Genomic DNA, 23,023 nt, shown 5'->3' with positions numbered 1-23,023 from the left:
AAATTAAATATACTAATGCAATTATGCGTTCATCATGGGCTTAGCTCATGCAAAAATACTGACTACATCCCCTTTAAAGCAGCTTGCCAGGAATTACTGCTTCCTTTGGCACTTAGCGATACAGACAAGGTGTATTTGGTTTGATGGTATTTATTAATCTCAATAAGACAAATTTAATAGTTTTATTGACAAAAATACACAATATCCCTTTTACCTTTCAGTTTTACGTTATCTATATATAGCTGATTGTCACATTCACAATTTCATTGAATATCTAGTTTCTTCCATTAAATACTTATTTCCAAAAAATGGAAGATTCCACAGAAAGTGGTTAAGACTTTTAATGAAAATTTAGATGGAAAAATAAAAACTATTCAGATCCCGGTCTGTATTTTAATGATACCTCATGTTGCAAAATGATGAAATGTTTTAGACAGTCCAATTTGTGCTTAATATTTAAATAACATTCTACAGATTTTTTTTCTGAAAATGGATAGACTGATAAAATTTACTTTTGGGTTTTTTATATGTATTAATTTACTGCAAAAGTAATCGTAAAGAATGTCTTCTGCTGTGTCTCCATTGGAGATTCCAGCTGATATCATCCAACAGGGACTCTGCCCTTCAAATAATGAATGAAGAAGGCCAGGCACTAAGTGGCACGTGGCTTGGAAACGAGTCAGTGGATCTGAAGCCACAGGACAAATAAGCTTTTTTGTTTGTTGATCATAAAAGTTCCATTCTGATACCTGTATTACTGCAGGTAATGAGTGGCTGTCTCTTATTAATACAGGACACCAACCTAAGCATATTTGGGTTTATTATTTTATTTTTTAAAGACACAGTTAACTGACATATATAGAGCTTGAATTTATGATAGCTATATGTATTTAGATATGATTCATTACATTTCAAAATGGAATATTTTAACTATTGTACAAAGGGCAGTTTTCTTCATTCCATCGATAAGACACAATTCTGAATTTCCTTTGGAACAACACTAGGCACCACACACTGGTAGTTTCATTTCTAACAATCCTCAAATATGAGAAAAAAATCATTCCCACTGCCTTAAAACTGAAATTTATTAAGACAACCCAGTCTATCTGAACACACCGAAGACCTTGGAACTTCTCTCGATCAGGTCCGATGTGAAGTTGGCCCAACTGGCGGCTCTCCCCCCGTGCACAAGCCTGGCCTCACCGAGCCCCTTTGGAAAGTCAAGTGTGCAGCCCAGCAAAAGGCATGCCATCATAGCGACCTTTAACATCATCCTCATTCCAACAGGTTTCTTCTGAAGATAGAGGCTCCAATTTAAGTGCTACCCTTTTAATATAAATTTCATGACTATTTATTTGGAAAGAACAGATGAGTTTTGTTTCCTTAAGAGGACTGTATTTCAATAAAAGATAAGGCACGTTGCAAACATTTAAAGTCTCAAAGTAAACAGCAATATTATCAATTATTTTCTTTTAAATAAATATCTTAGTTTAACCTTCTATTACCTGAAGAAAAGCAGGGAGGAACACCACAGGTAACATAAAGCTGGAGCGAGAGTTTGCTTTTTAGAAGTCCAAATGACAGAGTGAAGTGGACAGAGGCTGCAATCCATGCATTGTTCAAAAGGAAATTATCTTTACTGTCCAAAATTCCTGCACTCCCAGAGGCACTTGGGTGGATGTAGAGGAGGTGTACACTGCACCGGAATGGGGCAGGATGCACCAGGCTGGACACTCACAGCCCAAACCGAGTCCGTAGGAGCAGCTTAGGACCATGGAGAGCCGCAGCAACGCTGGGCAGAGAAGGGTCCCAGACTCTGCAGAGCTCCCACCCATGGCAGGAGGAGGGGGCATTCCTTCCCAGCTCTGCTTACGGATGCTCCCACAGGCTTCCTCGGTCAGTGCCTCAGGGGCTGTTTGGCCCAAGGTCCAGACTGGTCAGAACTTTGTTCTGGATGGAGAAGTGCCAGCTGCTTCTTCTTTCTTTTGGTTTGGCTGTTCCTGGCAGTGCCTCTGCCTCAGGTTCCGGGCTCCTTCCAAGCAGCATCTGCTGGGCCAGGTGAGCAGGCCAGGACCAGCATCACAGGAACCCACTGGACGGCAAGTGCGAGAAGGGTCTGGCTTCTGCTTGGTGGAGACAGGCAGCAGTCGAAGGGCTGTTCAGGCCGTCTAATTGAGCTGGATAGTCTTCATTTAAAATACCTCCACTTAAACCATTCTGAAACCAGAAAGAAGTCATGAACTTAATAATGATAAAGAACGATGATGATACTGACATTTACATACAGCACTTTGAAATCTGCAAAACGATTGACAGATATGACGTCATCTGATCCTCACAGCAACCCTATTGATGTTCCCATTTTAGGAGCCAAGGCAGACGGCTTAACTGACTTGCCCAGGCTCACCTGCTGACACATGTCTACAGCTGAATTTGAACTTAGATCTTCATGACCTCAGGCTCAGGCATTCTATCCACTGCAACGCCTGGCTGTGTCTCTGATCGTTGGCATTTGAATTGGAAACGGCACCAATATATACTTCAATGAAGAAAAATTAGCCTTGAAATATTATAATAACAATATACATTTCTAATTTAGCTTGTTTGAAAAATCCTTTGATACGTGTACTCAAGGACGAAGAACAAGCCTATGAAGCTGGAGGGAAAGATCGAAAGGGAGTGGAGTGGGGGTTGGGGGCTTAGCAGTCTGGAATTTTTACTTTTATTTCAGAATATAAGAGGCCTCTCATGAAGTGGGAGTCATCTCTAAATAGAAGTAATATAAATAAACTATTAAGTGATTACCCTCTCTTCCCCTCCCCCAAGGGAATGAATGAGCTGAGAGGGAGAGATTAAAGAGAGGCTTCGATCTGCTGGCCGCCTCACCTACTGTAAGAGTCCAGAGTTGGGGGTGCTGCCGAGGGAAAGTGTGAAGGTGCCCCAGCTAAATGCTTTCCATTCTCTCAGTAAAGTTGGGGCTGGGGTCCTCGGCTGAGCTGCTGAGGAGGGCAGGGAGACAGAAGGACAGGGAAAGACCACGGACCAGAGGGATGGTGAAGAGCCCATAAGACCCACCCAGTAGCCTCAGGAGAGGGAGCCCTTTCAACTTCCCTAGGAGGGCCTGAGGGAGGGAAGGAGGAGGTCACAATTGAAGGATTTCCCTAATTAGAGCTGGGTCAGGAGCCACCAGAATACCCCGTGCCGAGGGTACTCCTCCTCTTCCACACTCAACAGTCCAACCAGAAACGGCCTTCGCACCAACCACCCCGACCTGAGCTGATGGCCGCTCTCCTTCTTCATCACTCCCTCAGAGTCTGTCACCCCCAGGGGTAAAGTGCCACTTTGCAGGTAAAATCTTTCTGTTGCCCTCCTCACCAATACTGGCCCTTCCCCCTCAAAATTACTTTGTGCATATTTTTTTAAACAAATGAGAAGGAGGACCCCTCGTCAATCCAGGTCATGGTAAACGATAACTATTCTCTTCCCCAGGCAAACTTCCATTACACTCGCAGGCAACCAAGGGGCCTACTGTGTGGATTCCCACAGGACTCTCTGAAAGGAGCTGAAAGTTCCTGGAAGGTGGCAGAAAGTGGGCACACAGTAGGTGCTCAATAAATGTTTAGTGGTGGACCGATCAGGAACTGGAGTCAGAAATACTTTCAGAAAAGTTTATCAATAAGTTCCTTAAAATGACAAACTAAATGGGGGAAAAGAGTTGATTTTGCAAAAATAAGAAGACTAAGTCTGTATTTGCCAAATATCCATCTTCTAGGATTGATCCTTAGATTCTCAGGCTTGGTCTGAGCTCCAGAACAAACCACTGGGGCTCTGTTAAGTTAAACTTGGGCTTTCTCCTCAAGCCGTCTCATGGAATTCCCAAATGAAGGCTGTTACTTCAAAAGTTGCAGTGCTAGTTTGGGAATGAAAGCCTTTGGAGAGTGAAGGACCCACTCACACTGCCCACTACCCCAACTGCCAAAGAGAAGGATTTCCCAGACACATTAGGAATATGGCGGCTTGGACAGACAACTGGAGGCCTGTCCCAGAAAATAGAAGGCTGGACTGAAAGGAGCAGGCCCTGCCTTGGGGAATGTCAACACAAGATTCCTCCATAACTTCTAATTTTCTAATTTTCCAATATTCATTGAGGAAACAGTCCATAATCAAAGGAATGGAATCTAAAGTCTTATTTTTTTACAAAAACTCAAGCAATGACTGAAGAGATACCCTGAGCTAGGCCACAATTTACCTTGTTTAACAACATGTTCTGACTGGAGGCCATGTGGTTATACTGCATCAGATCCTCACTGGAAGCCTGGCCTTCGGGCTGGCACTGAAACATCGAGACAGCCCCTGCGTAACATGGTGGAGGGGCAGCCAGGGTGGGCTGGGAATGACCCCCATACCCTGAGTTTTCTGGGATTTGCTGTAAACAGTTGGAAAAGTCTCCTAAGTGAGACACTGAGTACGGTGATTGTTCAAAACTTCCTATGGGAAAGTCTAAGTGGCTCATGGCAGACGGCTGAGGGAACAGAGCCTGGGGGCAGGACAGCAAGCTCTGGGCATAGGGCAGGGCACTGAAGTCAGACTTGTATGGGAACTCAGGATCAGGAAAGACACCATAGGACTGCGGCTCTGGCTGGGCACAAGGGAAAGGCTCGGGGTCTCCCGGCCTCCAGCTGGTCAGCACTCCGCCCACCTGCAGGTGCTTCATCTTCTGACAAAGATGCTGTTGCTGCTGTCTTTGCTGATGCTCTAATCGTTCTTGGACCATGCAGCTGGAGCTGGGGACGTGTGGGTCCCCCTGTGGGGGCAGCTGCAAAGGAGGTTGGGGCTGGGGCTGCAGAGAAGGCTGAGGATGAAGGGGATGGAGAGAAGGTTGCTGTTGAAAGGGATGCTGCTGCTGCTGCAGAGGAAGCTGGGACTGCAGAGGAGGCTGGGGCTGCAGAGAAAGCTGGGGCTGCAGAGGAGGCTGGGGCTGCAGAGAAAGCTGGGGCTGCAGAGGAGGCTGGGGCTGCAGAGAAGGCTGTGGCTGCAGTGGAGGCTGGGGCTGTAGTGGAGGCTGGGGCTGGGGACCTGAATGGGAGAGAGTGGACTTGTTTAAGGAAGTCTGGACATATGTCAGGATTTCATCTGTCAGATCGATATCTCTGATGTCATCCCCACCAGAAAAGTCAGTTCTGAAAAACTCCTCCTGTTGCATGCACCTAATATCTTCAAAATCAATGCCCAGGCTTTTCATGATGCTGTGCAGTTCACTGTTTCGGTTATCAGGAAAGGGGCCAGTGTGATCCACGTTGGCTTCGGGAGAAACCTGCATCTGTTCCTGCTGCAGCACATTTTCATTCCCCTGGGTCAAGAAGCTCTCCTGCCAGTCACCAGCCATGACACCGCTCAAGTCCTCCACCATTTCGCTGCCAAAGTCCCTCTGCAGGGGCACAGCACAAGGCGCGGGGGGACACAGATACACAGACTCGTCTTGCTGCAGCATGGCACTCAGTATAGAGGTGGAGTGACAAGATTCTTGGCTCCGAGACTGTTTGGGGGCACTGTCTTTTCCAGCCCCAGGTCCTTTTGTCCTCACCAGTGTGGGGTCCATCAGCGCAGGGAAGGAGAAACTGACCTCATATAACACGGCCTCTCCTGTGGCAAACATGAAAGGTACCTTCATGTTGCGTTTCTGTAAGTGCTCTGTCCCTTCTTCATCACTGAAATCAAAGAGGAGAATCATTCAGAAACGGAAAAGTTATTAGCTAAGTAGAGCCCTTCGATGGACCTGGAGGCAGGAAATGAGACCAACAAGGTATTTACATGGAAATCCTTATGTGGAAACAGACATCCCAGGACTGTCATCAGCAGTGTCCTTGACTTAGTTATGAACTTTAATAAGAGGCCTTGGAATCTGTAAGAAAACTAAGGCACCATTTGGAGGATATGTTTATTTAAATTCTAAGAGGATAATGATTTAGCCTTTTTCAGAGGGCACACAGCATTACAATTGCCTATCCTCACAAAAGAGTTTGGGGCTTATAATTGTGCCAATATATCAGGTGACTATTAGCCACAAAACAAGGAAGGAGATAATGAATAACTGGCCTTTTACAAGGAAACACTTTCCGTTCACTCAACTCATCCTTGGATGATGAGCCCAAGAGGTTTGCTCACACATTCCCGATAAGACACTTTGGACTCAAGGTCAAGTCTTTCCAATGAAGGATCCTGAACTCAGTATTTTCTTGAGAGTCTCTCCATGGAAGTGACTCCATCAGGACTTGGTTGGGCGGGGTCTGCCTTGGAGCCACTGAGAGGAGAGGAACAGGGCTAAACTGAGCTAACGGAGGGGGCTTCACGAGTTCCCTGCTGCCACAGGGCAGCTCCCTCTACCTCCTCTAAGTGGCAGCTGTCTTTCACGCCCCAAGAATACCACAAAGACATCACCATTTTGGGGTCAAGATATGGTATGTCTGACCATGACTGATCGGCCCAATGCTGGCTCAGAAGGCTCTACCTCAGGCTGGGCACAAAGAGTCCACCTGAACATCCAGAGAGCCCATACCTCTAAATCTGCACATCTCACATTTCTTTTGCGTTATTGCAATTCTGTTTCACTCATAGAGCACAGTGCCCACAGTGATGTGGGTCAGCCATGCTGGGTGGTGCCATGGGACACTATCTATTCCAAAGTTCACTCCACCTCCCCTAAATACAACCAGTAAGGAAAAAAAAAACCCTGATGGTCTCCACACCGACCTTGGGCATTCAGGCACACAAGACCCAAGAGAATGGACGAATGGAATATCTACATATCCAAATATCAATTTTTCCATTCATAGTTCAATTCTGAGTGGAGAGAATAATTTGCTTCCCCAAAATTGATTTCCAGATTACATATGGCATTGCATAATCTCACTGATATATACTAAGTCTGTATGCTCACGTGAGTGGTCTTTGTGTTGCAATGATATAATCTGGTCTTCCGTTCTTATACACAAAACGGGCATTGGATTGAACCCACGTCCAGCGATTCTCCTTAGTGAGAAGCCTAAACACTGTCATGCCACTTTCTCCAGTCTTAATCACTAGAATGAAAGAAAAATCAAATCTTAATTACCAAATGCCAAAATTCAAGATATTAAAAATAAGTATTTTCCATACTCATTTCTCTATATATTTTAAGTATTTTATTAAAGATATGAACAGTTCTTGCTTTCAGTAAGTTGACAGTTCCACTGACCTCTGTGTAAAGCGATTTTTACATAATGTGAATTTGCCATCTAATGTGGGGGAAGTGGGGGAAGGAAGGGGCCATATATCTGTGGAGGGAAGGGGCTTGGCACAGGGTACACGGACATATAGGAGCCAGGGACAGAGAAGTGAGAACAGGAGGAAGAACATATGGGGTGTCTGTACACATGGGCTAACAGATATGAAGGGGCAGACATGTGGGTGGGTGGGAAGAGCAGGGCAAAGGTCTCCTCTGTCAGCCACCTAGACCTCAAGCCAAGCCCCCAGCAGAGGCCATGGAGATCTCTCCAAATTGGCCTGTTATGCTTTCACTTAGAGGTGTGTTTCTTCCCCCTGCCCAGGGTTTTTCTTTTCTTCTTTGGTGGTGTTGGTAGGGGGGATGCCATGAACTGAGAAGTAGGGAGAGAGACTAAGCATAGCACTCTCCAGCAGCGTTCACATTGGTGCTTTCCAGAACACAGATTTCTTTCAGAATTCTTCACATAAAGTTGAATTTGTGTAATGTAAATTTATGTAAAGTGAGAACTGTCTGTAATTAAATAATATAGTAACATGATGTCACTATCTTAATAATATAAATACATTGCATAAATGTATTTTAAGCATCTTTTTTATCAAACTAAAATTTTTATTCTTTTATTGGTTTTTAAAAATAGTATTTAAAAGGACTCCAGTAACGTATGCAGGCATTTCAAGAGAATGACAGCATGAAAAACAGGAAGGCAAAACAAAAAATTACAATCAAGATGCAATCAAAAGGGGAAAAAATTTATTTATTAACATGAAACTTCTTTAGAGCGCACCACCAGAAGGAAAATCCTGATAGTGAGATCATGGAGCCATGGAAATATTAGAAATTCAAGTTATCTTGTCTCTAAGTAAGAGGATTTTATTACAAATATTTAAAACGTCCACGTTCCTGGACTCTCACCTTTGTCAGGGTCTCACTGACCAACTGAGAGCCAAGCTACAGCTAAGAAGTCAATCCCTTCCTTCCCTGTAAGACACAAACTACACTCTCACCTGCCTCCGCTATAAGACAGCTACCAATGGGAAACTCCAAAGACAATGGAGACCTACTGACAATGCCTGCATTCAAATGCCTGAGAAGAATGTAGGGTCAAGGACAAGCTTAGGGCCCTCTCGTCCAAGGGAGCCCCAAAGGGGGGGCAGTCATTTGGGTAATGCCTCAGTCCACAACTGGCCTCTCACCTATGCCCTGTCTCTACCCATCCCCAAAAGGACATCCTAAGAGACTCCTGGGAGACCACTGGTCCTGCTGAAATTCAAATATTCCATAGCATAGTGTCACAGTCTGGAGCTAGAATGGATCTAAGAAATTATCTAATCCAGCCCTGCATTTACAGAGGAGGAAACTGAGGCACCAGGGAGGTGGGAGGGATCTACCACTAGTCACAGTGACTAGTCCTCTGGATCATATTCCCTAGTCTATGGCATTTCCTCATCTCTCCATGACACTGGCAGGGATTGTTATCAACGAAGTTCTAATGGCTCTGTGATACCCTCTCTAAATGCTCACAAAGCCTAACTTGACCAGTGTCTCCAAGAATTTTGCAAGTCATGAAAACCAAGCTTGGGGACTGTAGACCAAAGAACTACACCATGCCCCTTTCAGAGAGTAGGGGTGGTGTCTATCAGTTGCCAGGCCAGTTGCCAGTTGCTATCTTCATGTTTGTCAAAGATTCATTTTCCGATGCTTTGGGGGCTCAGGAAGGATTGTTTAAATGTGAGTATGTGCCATAGAATAGCCTTCAAGGGGGGCATATTTCCAATGTGCCACTAAGTAACAGTGGTAGAAACTGCCCTTACCCGCTCATTTGCTTGCCTATGGAAACCAAAAGCAGGGCTGTGCTGGCCAAGTTTCTAATGGCCCTTACAATTCAGATTCGATTCCCAAATCTAATTGGGCTTCTCACACACTCCTGGAAACATCCAGAGTACTCTGGATAACATGGGACTGACAGTCATCTGCCTCACAACTGAACCCCCTGAGGCTGGCATGAAGATGAGACACTGAAACCTCACAGGGAAGGGAGGTGCCCTTCCCCTCAGTGCTTTTCATGCATCTTTGAAAACACCACCTAGTACAATCCAACCTATGCCCAACAGGTACCATTTTTCAAGAGGAAAGTGCCATCCTTGTGAGATTCACTTACTCCGGAGATGATTATCCGCACAGTACAGCATGTCAGCAGCATGGATAAACTGGTACCCCGATCCCCTCATGCATAGTTCTGCCTCAGTGTACCCTAAAACAAGTCTTCCTCTGTAAGATAAAAGGCATGAGAATCAACACACAGCTATGCTCATGAAAAAAGCAACATAGTTTTATCGAAACCAATTTCCAAAGTCAGTCTAGAACAGAACACGATCTCTTTTTTCTCCTAACTTCACATTAGCAAACAGAATGGCAGCTGGGGTGCTAGCTCTTTCTTTGGACAGAGTTCTAAGTTTAAAGTTTTATCCTGGTTCTTCCTTTTACCTTGAATATAAGCTCAAATCATAAAACAGTCAAGCAAACTGGGAAGTGGCCCCAGATGAACCTGCAGTAGCAGAAAACCAGTCCTCTTTCCCAAATGCCAAGCTATGATGTACCCTACTTTTAGTGTGTCTAAACTACTGATTCCCAAGCTGTGCCCCCCCCCCCCAAATCGCTGCTTCTACATGGACAGGGAGGAAAAATGTAGCCACAAACAGCAGGTTTACAACCAGGCCTTGAGAGAAAACAATTTGGGGACTGAAAACACATATTAAGCTCCACAATTCACCATCCAGGACCTTCCAGCCTAAAGCTCCTGGTCCTCCTCAGAGCCAGTTTAGCATCTTTTGAACAATGATAAGTACAGAAAGGAATGCGAAGCTTTTACAAGACAGTTGGGTGCTCTGTTTGACTGCAGAAGTTGTGGAATCTCAGGAGTCATTATGGGAACAACTGACTAAGAAGCAGTGATCCATGTTCAATTATACATCTTCAAAGGCCTAACATGGACCAGACTAAGGACACCTCTCTGTGTCTTTCTTAAGCACATGAATACTAAATGCCAGGAGCTGGGCTGAACTAGGGTTACAAAGGAATCCAACAACAGGGGCTGCCCCCCAAGAGCTCCCAGGCTAATGGGGGATACCATGTGCAAATAGCTACATGTAAGCAAGCTAACTGGCAGCCCTCCCACTTACTTGGCATCACAGCCTATTGGAGTGAAGTCTAGTTTGTGTTTAGTTCTGAAGATGAAGTTCTTGGTCCGGATTTCTAGGATGGATGGAGGCTGCAAGGGTGTGGCCACCGCAAACAGGGCCAGCTGAGGAGCCAGGGAACTCCCGTCTTTTGCCTTCTTGTTCTGGCCATGAAGAAATTTGAGTCGCCCTTGAAAGTTCATGGCCTTAAAATGGATAATTTTGATTACATTAAACTGAAAATTTTTGCACAACCAAACTCATTGCAACCAAGATTAGGAGGGAAGCAGAAAACTGGGAAAGAATTTTTGCAAAAGGCCTCATTTCTAAAATATATAGAGAACTGAGTCAAATGCACAAGAATACAAGTCATTCTCCAGTTGATAAATGGTCAAAGTATACAAATTGGCAATTTTGAGAGGAAGAAATTAAAGCTATCTATAGTCATATGAAAAAATGCTCTAAATCACTATTGATGAGAGATGCAAATCCAAACAACTCTGAGATACCACATCACACCTATCAGACTGGCTAACATAACAAAACAGAAAGATGATAAATGTTGGAGAAGATGTGGGAGTGTTGGAATACTAATTCACTGTTGGTAGAGCTGTGAGCTGATCCAACCATTCTGGAGAGCAATTCGGAACTATGCCTAAAGGGCTACAAAAATGTGCAGACCCTTTGACCCAGCAATATCACTTCTGGGACTCTATCCCAAAGAGATCACAGAAATGGGAAAGGGTCTCATGTGCAAAAATATGTATAGCAGCTCTCTTTGTGGTGGCCAAAAACTAGAAATCGTGGGGATGTCCATCAACTGGGCTGAATAAATTGTGGTATATGAATGTAATGGAATACTATTGTGCTATAAGAAATGATGAACAGGAGGACTTCAGAGAGACCTGGAAAGACTTATATGACCTGATGCTGAGTGAAAGGAGCAGAACCAGGAGAACTTTGTACACAGCAATAACCACAGCATGCAAGGGATTTTTCTGGTAGACTTAGTACTTCATTGCAATGCAAAGATTTAAATAATTTCCAATAGTCTCTTAAGGCAAAAATGCCTTCCACATCCAGGGAAAGAACTATGGAATTCGATCACAGAATGAAGCTAAAGCTGATCATTTACTTTTGTATTATGTTTTGGTATATGGCTTCTCCCATTCATTTTAATTCTTCCATGCAACATGTCTAAGGTGAAAATGTATTTAATAGGAATGTATGTGTAGAACCTATATAAAACTGTATGCCATCTCAGGGAGAGTGTGAGGAGGTGGGGGGAAAGGGGGAGAGAGGGGAAAAATCTAAGATATATGGAAGTGATTGTAGAACACCAAAAACAAATAAAATAATAAAAAAAGAAAAAAAAAGGAAGTTCACGGCCTTCCACAAAGAACATGATTCACAATTGAATGATCCTGAAATTAACTCAGCCTACTATCATGCAAAGAAGAGAATAAAAATTATCATGAATATTATGATTACTATCTTTACATGGCACAAGGTCAGAGCAATTGCATTCACTAAGCGTTTATTCATTAAGCTATGGGGTAAAGCTCGGTTAGGACCTGGGCATACAAGACAAAAATAAAAGGAAAAAATTCCTGACCCTTGAAGGGCTTATGTTCTTAGACCAAAGAGAGAATAATAGCCAAGAAAATAAAGAGTTTGCACTTTTCCCATAATTCACATTTCCATACGTGGTCCTTTCTAATTTTAAAAATGTTTTCTTTGCAATCACCCTATGAAGTAGGGGAGTACAAGAATAATTTTCATTTGACAAATGAAGAAACTGAAGCTCTTCTAAGAAGTTAAATGATTTGTTCATGGGGAGAGGGGAATTCAAACCTATGTGTCTGATTTCAAATCCAAGACTCAGAATCACTGTGATTCTGCCACTCTGCGGCTCGGTGTCTCCAAAGACATTTTCTTTTCACAGGAGAATAGTGGAAGACCGGCCAGGGGGAGCTCTTCATTTGGGGAAGCTGAGGTCTCTTGAGTGTGTGGCCATTCCAAAGTTGTGAGCGTTTTGCTCTGATAGAAGAGATGGGGAAGTCTGCTTGTTCCACCTACACCTGGTGTAACCTCGAGGGAGGCTGGATAAACAAAACTGAACCATATTTCATACAACAGCTATTACTACATCTGTGAAAGAAAGGTCTTTGGAGGAATTTTCTGAAACAATAGTTTCCAAAGCGGACAACTGTGATTATTTTAAAATATCTTTTTCTTTTATCAAACTTCTTTGCTGGCTCTCATTTCCCTAAGGTAAAACCTCCAACACCAAGTCAGTCCCATGACTTCTGCAAGGCTTTTCTTTTTCATCCTTTCATGTAGAAACTATGTGACCATCTGAAGAATTCCATCTTACCAAGAAGCCAGAAGAGTTATCCAGGAGGCAGCGGAGGCGGCAGATGAAGCATCTCTCCAGGAAAGGGGAGTTTTCGGGAGGAAGCTGCTCGGGGTTATAAAAACCCGAGGTCAGGGCTAGGCTATGGCCTTCTACAGAAATCCAAAGACAGAAAGGTCAAAGCTCTGCTCGCCTCCCTGCAATCAAGGGTTTGGAGAGCTGGGGGCAGGAAATCTTGCCCCCGCAAGGTAAAGCTGGCTCTTCAGTCATCAAACATAGGGGAAAATAGCAAATGGCATTTGAAGATTAGTTCTGTGCTAAGTGAAGAATCCCCACCCCCACCTGGGAAAGCAGCCCCTGCCGAGCTCCAGAAGCCCTCTGTGAGGTGAGAGCAGAGCTGCTGCCTGTTGTCCTACTGGGCTGAAGGGACATTCTCCACCCCCTTATTCCGCCTTTCTTATCACTTCACCCTCCCATGTTTTCAGCTGCCAGGATGGGTATCCTTTGGGCATTTGGGCAGTCTCATCTGAAAAGACAGACAAGCAAAGCTTCTTGGTTTCCCATGCAGTCTAGACTCAGTGGTCAGGGATCCCAGAATGACCAACCTAGGCATGGTCAGCATATCAGAGAGACAAGTGACAATGCTGTGTATTTCACTAATGGGTCTAAAAACTCATTTCAAGCCAAAAGGGATTTCTGTGTTCTTGAGGTCATGGTACAGTTCCCAGCCACCCCAGAGCCATCCCTAAACTGAATCAGATCAGCCACAACAGCACTTGGGAAGCCAGGTCACCTTGTCCTTGGGGTGCTGAATCTGCAGCCTGGCCTGGATTTAATGTCCAGTGCAGCTGACGCTGGAATTCCGCTCTGTCTTCAGTGTGGATGAGCTCAAACACACTCTGATGGATGACGTCAGACTGAGGAGAAAGTCAAGTGAAATCTATGAGTTCCGACTGCAAAGTCCTTCTGGGAGCACATGAAAACAGTTGCGTTGTCTTTTGTGAGTGGGAAATGTGTGACCATTAACTAAAGGGAAGCCAAGAAGGAAGATGGCTTCCCTGGTGGAGGTGAGGGATGCAGGTGCTTGGACCAAATGCCACTGAGCCAACACCAAGGGAAAGAGGACTGCTACAGAGTACCCAGCCAGTGGTCATGCAGCCTTGGCTTCAAACCTCCAGGGAAGGAAGGGCAGCTCATTCCACTGGGGAAGGGATTTTCCTAAGAGAAGCTTCTCTCTAAGTGGAGTCTTAGGAAGCTTCCAGCCTTCCTCAGGCACCTCTCTCACCCCTTGGGGGCTGAGGAGATTCTGTCACCAGTCCTCTGTGGGCCAGCCCTTCAAATACTTGGCCCAGCCAGCACCTTCTGCTCCTCCACAGAAGTCATCCCACTGTCCCCCGAAGTCCTCAGGAAGGGGAGCATTTTGTCTTAGAGGGCAGCCCTCCCTTTCCCAGGTGGCTATTATGGTTTCTGTACATGACCTCTGGGGCCCAGAAGAACCAGCCCAACCCTCTGACCCATGACAGGCCTTCAAAACCTTTCTGAGAGCAATCATGTCCCCTCTTAGTATTCTCTCCTCTAGGCTACTCCAGAGGCCCTGAGCCCTTATCTGTTACACCGATTTCCTTTCTAAATAGTCAACCAAGACAGACACGGCCTCTTCTCCAATTGAAACATATCTCATTCTTTCACCCAAATTAAACCTAGCATAAATTTAAGGTCCCTGACTTCATAGTCAGCCTTCTCTGGGTACTCAAAATCCTTCCCAAAGGCTGTGCCCTAGAGCCAAACGTTGGACTCTGGCTATGGTCTGACCCAGGTCCAGCAAAGAAAAGCAGGGCCATCTACTTATTGCCATCCAGGTCCAAGGAGCCATGTCCCAGGAACAACTTGTGCGGGACTCTGTGCCCATCAGACTGTCCAGAGCTTTCTGTCACAGTAGATTGTGCTTTCATGTGTGCCTCATTGTGCTTTCCCATTGCATACTTTTCAAGTTGCTTTCTGAATGCAAAGACAAGACTTTCTATTCATTCTGTTTAAAAATCTATATTACTGAAATAATCCAAATGCTCTAGCCTGTCAAGATGTTCTTGAATTCTCCCATTCAATATGTTGGCTACCTCTCCCAGCTTTGGCTCATCTGTCACTTTGAGAAGCATTTCATTTCTGATCAGGGCCCTGCATGGAGGAGCTTCTGAAAGCTGCCATTAGTGCACCTTCCCTAGGGCCATCTGTAGATGGCCATGCTCTTCCCTTGCAGGCTTTTACTCTTGACCCGAGTCTGTGACATTGGGCTTCGGACTGGTGAGCATTCACTACACTGAGCTGGGACCCAGAACCACCATGCTTACTCTCTGGCTTGCTTCTTGACTTGTAACCACAGTGTCATGAGCCTCTCTCCTCCCCTGGCTACCCTTGCTAACTCTACTTGAAAATCTGTAATCTGTTACTTGGGAAAAGGAATCAAATCAACACACTCCCACAATATTCTTCCCTGGCCACAATCTCCCTTGATTTCTTGTCTTCTGGGATGAAAATGAGGCCTGGGAGGTCAAGGCATGTTTGCATGCTTGTGTTTGGATAGCCATCATTTTGCACAGTCCCAAACGCTCAGTGAGTGCTTCCACCCTCACTCAGCCCGTTGGTGTCTCTCCTTTGGATCTGGCCATTTGACATCATCAGTATTCACCTGTGAGTACCGGTGTGTAGTCCACAGGTCTCCTGCCCTGCCCTAAGAAGCGCATTAGAGATGTTTTCATAGGAGCTGTAAAGTAGAGGTAAAGCATTCCCCTGACCTGAGCCTGAGGACCCTGCCAAAAAGGAGAGGAGGGCCTCTGCTGCCACTGTTTGCTTTCCTAAGTATTCACTAACTGCTTCTTTAATAGGGTCTGGAATTAGGGGCCCAAGGCCCTTGATTTCATGGACCACCCCCCACTCTTTTTGAAAATCATGGCACTTTTCCCTGTTCCCATCCGAGCGTCTTCTCTGTCAGTACCTGACCCTGCTCCAGGAGTCACATCTACTTGTTGGTTAAAGATGCCAGATGACCTGATCAGGCGCCTCAGACTCATGGAGGACAGGGAGGAGCTCTCTTGTTCTCTCATCTCAGACAGAGGGGGATGATAACAATCAACACCCAAGATACCAGATACACAATGGGAAAACGGGCCTCTGGTCCCAAACTCTGCAAGAGAGATGTTTCTCCCCTCCTCCCTGCCCCAGGCTGGCTCGCCCCATCAGATGCCCATCTCTTTCCAGGTGCAGAAACTTCCAAGTCAGACCTGACCAAAAGGACTGGACAACAAGAGCTAGGGAATAATTGATAAGTGGGACCTTTTATCCAATGGCGAAGCTGTGCCCTAGAAAGGTAGACACCCTTTGTTCTGCTCCAGCCTTTCCTCTCTAGACTCACAACCCAGCATCTGCTGGCCCCAAGGCTTGGACAGTCACCCAAAACCCCAGCAGTCACCATCCCACTGCCAGGTTCCCCGGCCCATGGGCATTGGAGGCTTGTCCTGCCCCATTACTGGGCGGATGTCCCTCCGCCTCTGTCCCCGATGATAACAGACATGAACAAAGCTACTGACCTGCTGGAACCCCAGGTAGTCCTGGATAGTGGAGGAGGCATAAAAGACCAGGGCATCCATGGTGACCACCAGAACAAAGCCATTGAGTGCCTAGAAGGACAGAGCACACCAAGCTGTTCATAAAACTTGAACAGCCACAATCTTTTCATTTCTGAAAGTGCAAAGTTAGAAATGAACACTTAAAATGAAAATGACAAGCTAGCCAGGAGGAGACACGGTCTGATCCATGCTGCCTGGCCTGCCCAGAGAGAATTGCTGTCCTGTTCCCAGAGAGAAGCCTGTAGCTCTACAGGACAGGTCAATGACCGGGAGCCAATGACTGGGAGCTGGCAGGAAGGATTCCTCTCTTCCTGGGCCTGCTCCTCACTTAGGAGGCCCTAAGATGCCAGACCTTTAGTTGGAGATCTCCAAGGAGATTTTTAAGATCTGAATGCTGACCATGGGAGCCCCTCGGCTGCAATAAAAACATGAAAGTTCTCAAGAAAAGAGAGCTTGTGGAAAATAGAACAGAATCCCTGAGGCCGAGGCAGCCCCCAGCACGTGGCCTCAGCAGGGGGCCACACACGCACCTCCAGCATGCTTGTCTGGCTACTGTGGAACATAGGCTAATGACTTCCAGGGGCCTTTTCAGGACAGTGCAAAGAGCTTTGCCACCTAGGTTCAAACTCCATCATCTACCTATGACTAGCAAGGGGACCTTCGGTTAATCTCAGAACCTCTTAAATCTTGTCACTGATTAAGATTTAAAAGATAATTAGATTCTCTTAACACGTCATTGTTCTATAAGCTACGGCTTAATCTAAATTCTTCCCTAAATTGATTGCTGCCTCAAATTATCTTGGAAGTAGATGAGTAGATCCAAACCTTAAATATATATGAATTAGGTTTCAGCTCATTCACATACAGCAAAAAGTAGTATTCCACTAAATAAACTCCGGTAGGCTACTCAACAGCAGGGATGAAATTAAAAAGATACTTATAACATTTTAAAAGCTTGTCCAGGCTCTCCCTGGGGAGACAAGAAGTTGGCACAGTTGGCTTCATGTTGTAACCAGGAGAAACAATAAACGATCCTTGCCTGGTGTCCTTGGTCCTCTCACAGTGGTGAGCACCAAGAACCAGGCTGCATTGAGCACAAGGAGAACTTGGGGAGGCAGGAGGAGGAGAAGGAAAAACAACAGACTTTGGAAGGATGTTGAAGACCCAGGAGAGCATAGATTTAGAAAGTGAAGAGGCTTCAAAGCCCCTGTAGCACCATGAGACAAAAGGTCCTGTCCAACGTCCCCCTGGGAATAAGCAGCAGACACTTGTGCCCACACCTGAAGACCCTCAAACCTTTCCACTGTCACTGCATCATGAAGGCTCTGAAAGAGGACCTGGGAGGTGGGAGGTAGAGCAGCTACCAAATAACACCAGAGACACAGAAAAGAAATCTACTTGAACAGGCAAGAAATAGCTGGATAGAGATATGGGAGCCACTTCTGAATCAGGTCTGCACAGTCCTGTCGCCAAAATGCCAGGGCAAACCCCAAAGTAATACCAAATTACAACGGCTGATAATGAGGAGAGATATGGCAAGCCACCAAGGCAGCTCCAACCTGCACAAATTTAAAGACACTGACAGCAACAAAATGAGATGTGGATGAAAAAACAGAAGTAACACAGATCATCACCTCTTACAAAGGAAGGTTATCCTGAACAGCCTCCATGAAGATCAAGAGCTGAAAAAGCACTTAAGGAAGCAAAGACGATCTCCCAGCTGAGAAGCAAGACACTGAAACCTTATTTGGGCATGCATACACATATATGCTTGTATGTGTATGTGCATACAATAAAAACTCATTTGTAAACTCTTACAGAGTATAACAGAAAAGCATCAGGGTTACTATCTCATGACATAAAGACAATCAATACGAGGAAAAACTCATTTATAGGAACCTTGGGGAGATGCCCAACTCAGAAGGGTCATCCCCTGGGCACTGAAGTGAACTAAAAAGATGGGCAATGAACGGCCCAAAACAGGATTGGTCAAGATTTCCATAATCGATTGTCTTCCTCATCAAGACCAGTGGAGTCACCCTGCTTAAATTCTAGCATCACAATCCACACTGCTTTCTTGCAGATCTTATGGACCATTCATTGATCATCCCTTACCTTCATTACAAGACAGGCCTACTTCCTTTTTTGATAATGCCTCTTTTTTTTTTTTAATATTATCCTTTATGCTGGAATGTCATATGAATTTATTTTTTGGTAATAGATTGTACTGGCCCAGATCCATCAAAGGCACCCTCCCTTTTGCTCAGTGACCTACAGCTTATTTTTTAAAAGTCTATTTTATTTTTAATGACCAAAAATTTGCCTTTTTTCTCTTCTCCCCCAACCTGCCCCCTCAATTGCCTTATGCCAAATATATTTAGCTAAGCAAAACATTTCTGCAGTGTTTATGTCCAAAACCAAACCACAACAAAACATCTCATTCTACACTAAGTCCTTCACCTTTCCATCAGGAAATGGGCAGGGCATTTCATCATCAATCCTCTGGAATTATGGTTGGCCATTATGATGATCAAAGCCCCTAATTATTTCCAAGTTGTCATCATAAAAAGCACTCTCCTGGTCCTATTTACTTTGCATCAGTTCATACAAACCTTCCCAAGTTTCTCTGAAACCATCCCCTTCATTACCATATAGCACTTCAGTGTTCCATCATCATATTATGCCATGTTTTGCTCAGCACTCCCCAATTTGTGGGCACTTCCTCCAATTCCTATTCTTTGCCACCTCAAAAAGGGCTAAAATTATTTTTGTACATCCTTAGAGTTTGTTTGTTTAGAACTAATCCTCGCCTTCTAATTCTTTCTCTCTTTCTCCCCTTTCCCTCTCTGTTGAACTCCCTGTTGAATGAAATGCTTTTCTCTACCTAACTCTTTGTGTGTACACATGTGTGCATGCATGTAGTCTTACCAGTTTATATGAGAATGAAGCTGCCCCTCTGACCCCTACCCTCCTTGTTTGTCCAGATGTCTACTTATATACCCTGATTACTTGAGATAACTTTCTTCAGTCTTATTCCGCCCCCCCCCCCCCCCTGGAGATATTCCTCTTTCCTTTTCTTTCTATTCTCTTAACCACTCCATGGTCTTGCCTAGTAATCCTCCCTCTACACCTGCTGAAAGGGAACACATGCCTCAGCTCCTCATATTCGATAAGCAGTTTATCCTTTTGTAGTCTCTATGTCTGAGCTTCAAAGTGTTTAGGAAGCTCTGGTCCTTTCTTCAGGAAAGCTGATAGAAATCCTCTAGTCATCAAAGGTCCATTTTCCCCCTTGCATGATTATACTAGTTGCTCTGGGTAGGCTATTCTTGGGTGGAAGCCCGATCTCCGCTTTCTGATGGAGGTTGTTCACCGGAGTCTGATCCTACTGTACTTGATCTTTTTCTTTCTAGAAGCTAGCAGTATTTTTTTTCTTTGACATAAAAGCTCTGGATCCTAACCATCATGTTCCTAGGAGTTTTCACTTTGGGGTATCTTAGAAGTGACCAGGTGCATTCTTTCTATTCTACTTTGCCTGCTGATTCCAAGAAATGTGGGCAATTTTCTTGAAAAGTCCAAGGGTCTTTTGGGGGCATGGCATTCAGAAAGTTCAGAGATGATTAAATGTTTTCTCCTTATCCATTTTCTAGCTCAGTTATTTTGGTTATGAAATATCTTACATTTTCTTCCATTTTTTCAGTCTTCTCACTGTTTTAATATTTCTTGTTGTCTCACTGGCTTCTATTTCATCCATTCTAATTCTGAAGGAGTTTATTGCCTAAGCAAGGCTTTGTCCCCTTTGTGCCAAGCAGCTAATCCTCTTTCTAATGACTTCTTCCATACTTTTCATTCCTTTTCATTCTTTTCTTCTAATGCTCACATTTCACTGATTTAAAATAATTTCACCTTCTCTTTTTGGCTTCCTCTCTTCTAGGAATTCTAGTTGAATTTATGGCCAAGCTGTGTTTTTCTTTGAGGTTTTGCTTGTAGATGTTTTGGGGTACTCCTTCTCTTCTGTCCTTAGCATCCTTGTCATCGTAATAGTTGTTTATGGTGGAATTCTGCCTTTGGGCTTGCTCATTCTTCCAGCGTATTTCCTGACTTCAGATTTGATACTGGGGCCAGACTTGGCACATTTTGGAACAAAGGTCTGGCTGGTCCTGGTAATGCTTTCACGGGGTACTGAGTGTTCTCAGGGACAGCTCAAGTCAAGGATCTGAAAACAGCCAAGGATCTGAAAACTTCCGGTGCCCCCAAAGTGGTCTGATCCAGGGCATAGTCTGATTGCTGCCCCTGGTCTGAGTTCAGGTTCCTGACCTGAGTTTGGGTCTGAGCAACACTAGACACTGTTGGATTTTGTCTTTATCAGGCATATGGGAAGCTCTAGTGATTATGAACCTGGGCAAGAGGAGGATACAACTTCATACTGGAGCACTGTCTCATGGTCAACTGGCAGCACTACTGCCCACTACTCTGTTTTAAGTTTCAGAGGAGGTTAAGGAGGGAATGTAGGCACAGGTTGGCATTCCAAGTTAGGGAGTGGCCACAGGTCCTGGGCTGGGTTGTTAACAAGGAGAAAATTCAGAAGCAAACAGGAGCTCCTGGATTCCAGAAGCAGAGCAGAGTCTCAGTTCCAGTTTTTACAGAGGAATGACTACAGCAGAAATACCAGCCCAGAAGATATTTTCTACATCTGCTTAAAGGAAGCCTTCTATGGGGGAGAGGGAAGAGCATTATTAGGACTCTGAAATATTCCAGAGTCTGGTGTCATGTACACAATGCTGACTCACAAAGAGGAGTACCTGGAAGATCCCATCACCTACAGTGAATCTCTTCTGTCTGGACTCCAGCCTAGACTACCTCAAGACAAGCTAAGCTGAGTCAAGTGGCATTTATTGAGTGGGAGACACTGTGTGAGTGCTAAAGATGACCCCTCCCACCAAAAAAAGAGTCCTTGCTCTTAAGAGTTGGAATATGAGATGCATTATTACAAATTAAATATGCTTTAATGTTCCATAACTGAAAGGAGCTTAAATAAAGGCTGAAATATCACCACATTTTTTAAAGATCAGCATTCAAAGAAAACTGCAATCAGTAAAGTAAAGAGGAACAAAGAACTCAGACTTAAAATGGGAACCATATAAGTCAATCATGCAGACTGAGAGAGTCAAACCAGAGCACTTAATGTCACGGGAAATGGTCTGAAGAAATCTGGCCAGGCCGACTGGAAGGTGCCTCGGAGGCAAGAAGAGCTAGAGCCGGAGCCACGTCAGACACAGATGCAGGCCTGGGCCTCAGGCAAATGGAAGAAGACAAACCTTAGCATGGAGCAGTCTGCATGTGAAAGGGAAGTGTCCTCTTCTGGAGCTCCCTCCACCAAGGAAATTACAGATTAGGTGGGAAAGAAGGGAAATGACAATGAGACAACAAATCAACCCTTGCATGATTCAGCTCCAGTGGTCCTTGGGAGCTGCGCCCAGGGGTGAAAGGAAAAGAAAGAACACTTAAAGGAAGCGCTATGCTGGTTAAATTCAATGAGTGGAGAATATTTTTTATCCCCAATCTCCTATCACCAAAAAAGATCAAAAGCTTAAAACATTTGATTAAAAAAAATCCACCAGGAAATTAATTAATGAACAATCTATGAAACGAGTACAAAAGTAAAAATCCTGAAAAATGAAACAAAAATACTCGAAGGAAAGTTAACAGCAATGAAGAAACAAAGTCTGTCTGACCCACACACCGAACCATACGTCCAAACCCAAAGGAACCCTTCTCATCCTCCATGGAGGATCCCTTTTATCCTTCCTCCACCTGCCCAATCTGCACCTCATCTCTGGCTCTCTCCAACCCCACATCCAAACGCTCTCCCTCCTCAGCACCAGCTCAAACCCCATCTTCTGCAGGAGGCTTTGCCTCTCCTCTCCCCAGTCCCCACTGATGTCTCTGAAACTATTTCCTTCTCACTCCATCCACATCTTGTACGTACATAATTTTTGTGTTTTATCCTATAGATGGTAGCGAGTGTGTTGTCTCCGCCAAGAGAACATGAGCTCCCTGAGAACAAGGGTCAAGCTTTCCTTTCTTTGTGTCCCCTTGCTTAGCACAATGCCTGGAGAAGAGGAGGAGCCCAATAAATATTCAATGATGAAGAGGAGGCTGAGAAATCAAGGCTGACCCTTAAGCTTCAAAGCTGGGACAGCCAAAGTTTGATGGCTTCTCAAGAGAAGGTGGGCAGGGCAGAAGAAGGGCTGGTTTGGGGTGAAAGATAAGGAGTTCTATTTGGGACATGAGAGACACAGAACCCCCCAACTGCTGGCCTGACCCAAAGGGCACAGAGCCCCGTGAAAACACAGGCAAAGCATTAAAGGAATGAGTCATTCTTTGTTCAAATCCTTTGAGAGATAACATCCAGTGGGCCAATCCTTTCACTGAGTCATTTGATTTGCATTTTGAATCAAAGAGCTCCATTCCACAATGCAGGTGAGAAGGTACTGAGGGGGGTCAGGCAGACTCACCCACAGGGTAGGGGTGGGGGCCATACAGCCTGTGCATGAAGATCTCTCAGGGGACTCTGGGACCAGGGTCTGAGGAAGTGTTTCCTCAC

General features: G+C 44.9%; 1 protein-coding gene across 2 annotated transcripts in view; it reads right to left on the bottom strand.

Annotated features, from left to right (window-relative positions):
• Positions 1 to 803: 803 nt before the first annotated feature.
• Positions 804 to 23,023, bottom strand: part of AHR (aryl hydrocarbon receptor) — a 57,797-nt gene continuing 35,577 nt past the window's right edge. For both annotated transcript variants that reach the window (XM_072650833.1, XM_072650834.1), the window contains exons 4-11: positions 16,381 to 16,470; positions 13,590 to 13,713; positions 12,818 to 12,948; positions 10,444 to 10,646; positions 9,423 to 9,532; positions 6,938 to 7,079; positions 4,250 to 5,708; positions 804 to 2,217 (exon numbers count right to left, since the gene is read on the bottom strand). In XM_072650833.1, the coding sequence (XP_072506934.1) occupies positions 2,080 to 2,217; positions 4,250 to 5,708; positions 6,938 to 7,079; positions 9,423 to 9,532; positions 10,444 to 10,646; positions 12,818 to 12,948; positions 13,590 to 13,713; positions 16,381 to 16,470 (2,397 nt within the window). In that variant the 3' untranslated portion in view covers positions 804 to 2,079. The remainder of the gene's footprint in view (positions 2,218 to 4,249; positions 5,709 to 6,937; positions 7,080 to 9,422; positions 9,533 to 10,443; positions 10,647 to 12,817; positions 12,949 to 13,589; positions 13,714 to 16,380; positions 16,471 to 23,023) is intronic.

Source organism: Notamacropus eugenii, chromosome 3 (assembly GCF_028372415.1).
Source record: "Notamacropus eugenii isolate mMacEug1 chromosome 3, mMacEug1.pri_v2, whole genome shotgun sequence".
NCBI classification, from domain to species: domain Eukaryota; kingdom Metazoa; phylum Chordata; class Mammalia; order Diprotodontia; family Macropodidae; genus Notamacropus; species Notamacropus eugenii.
The sequence above is the reverse complement of the archived record's forward strand: the minus strand, read 5'-3'. Positions and strand labels throughout refer to the sequence as shown.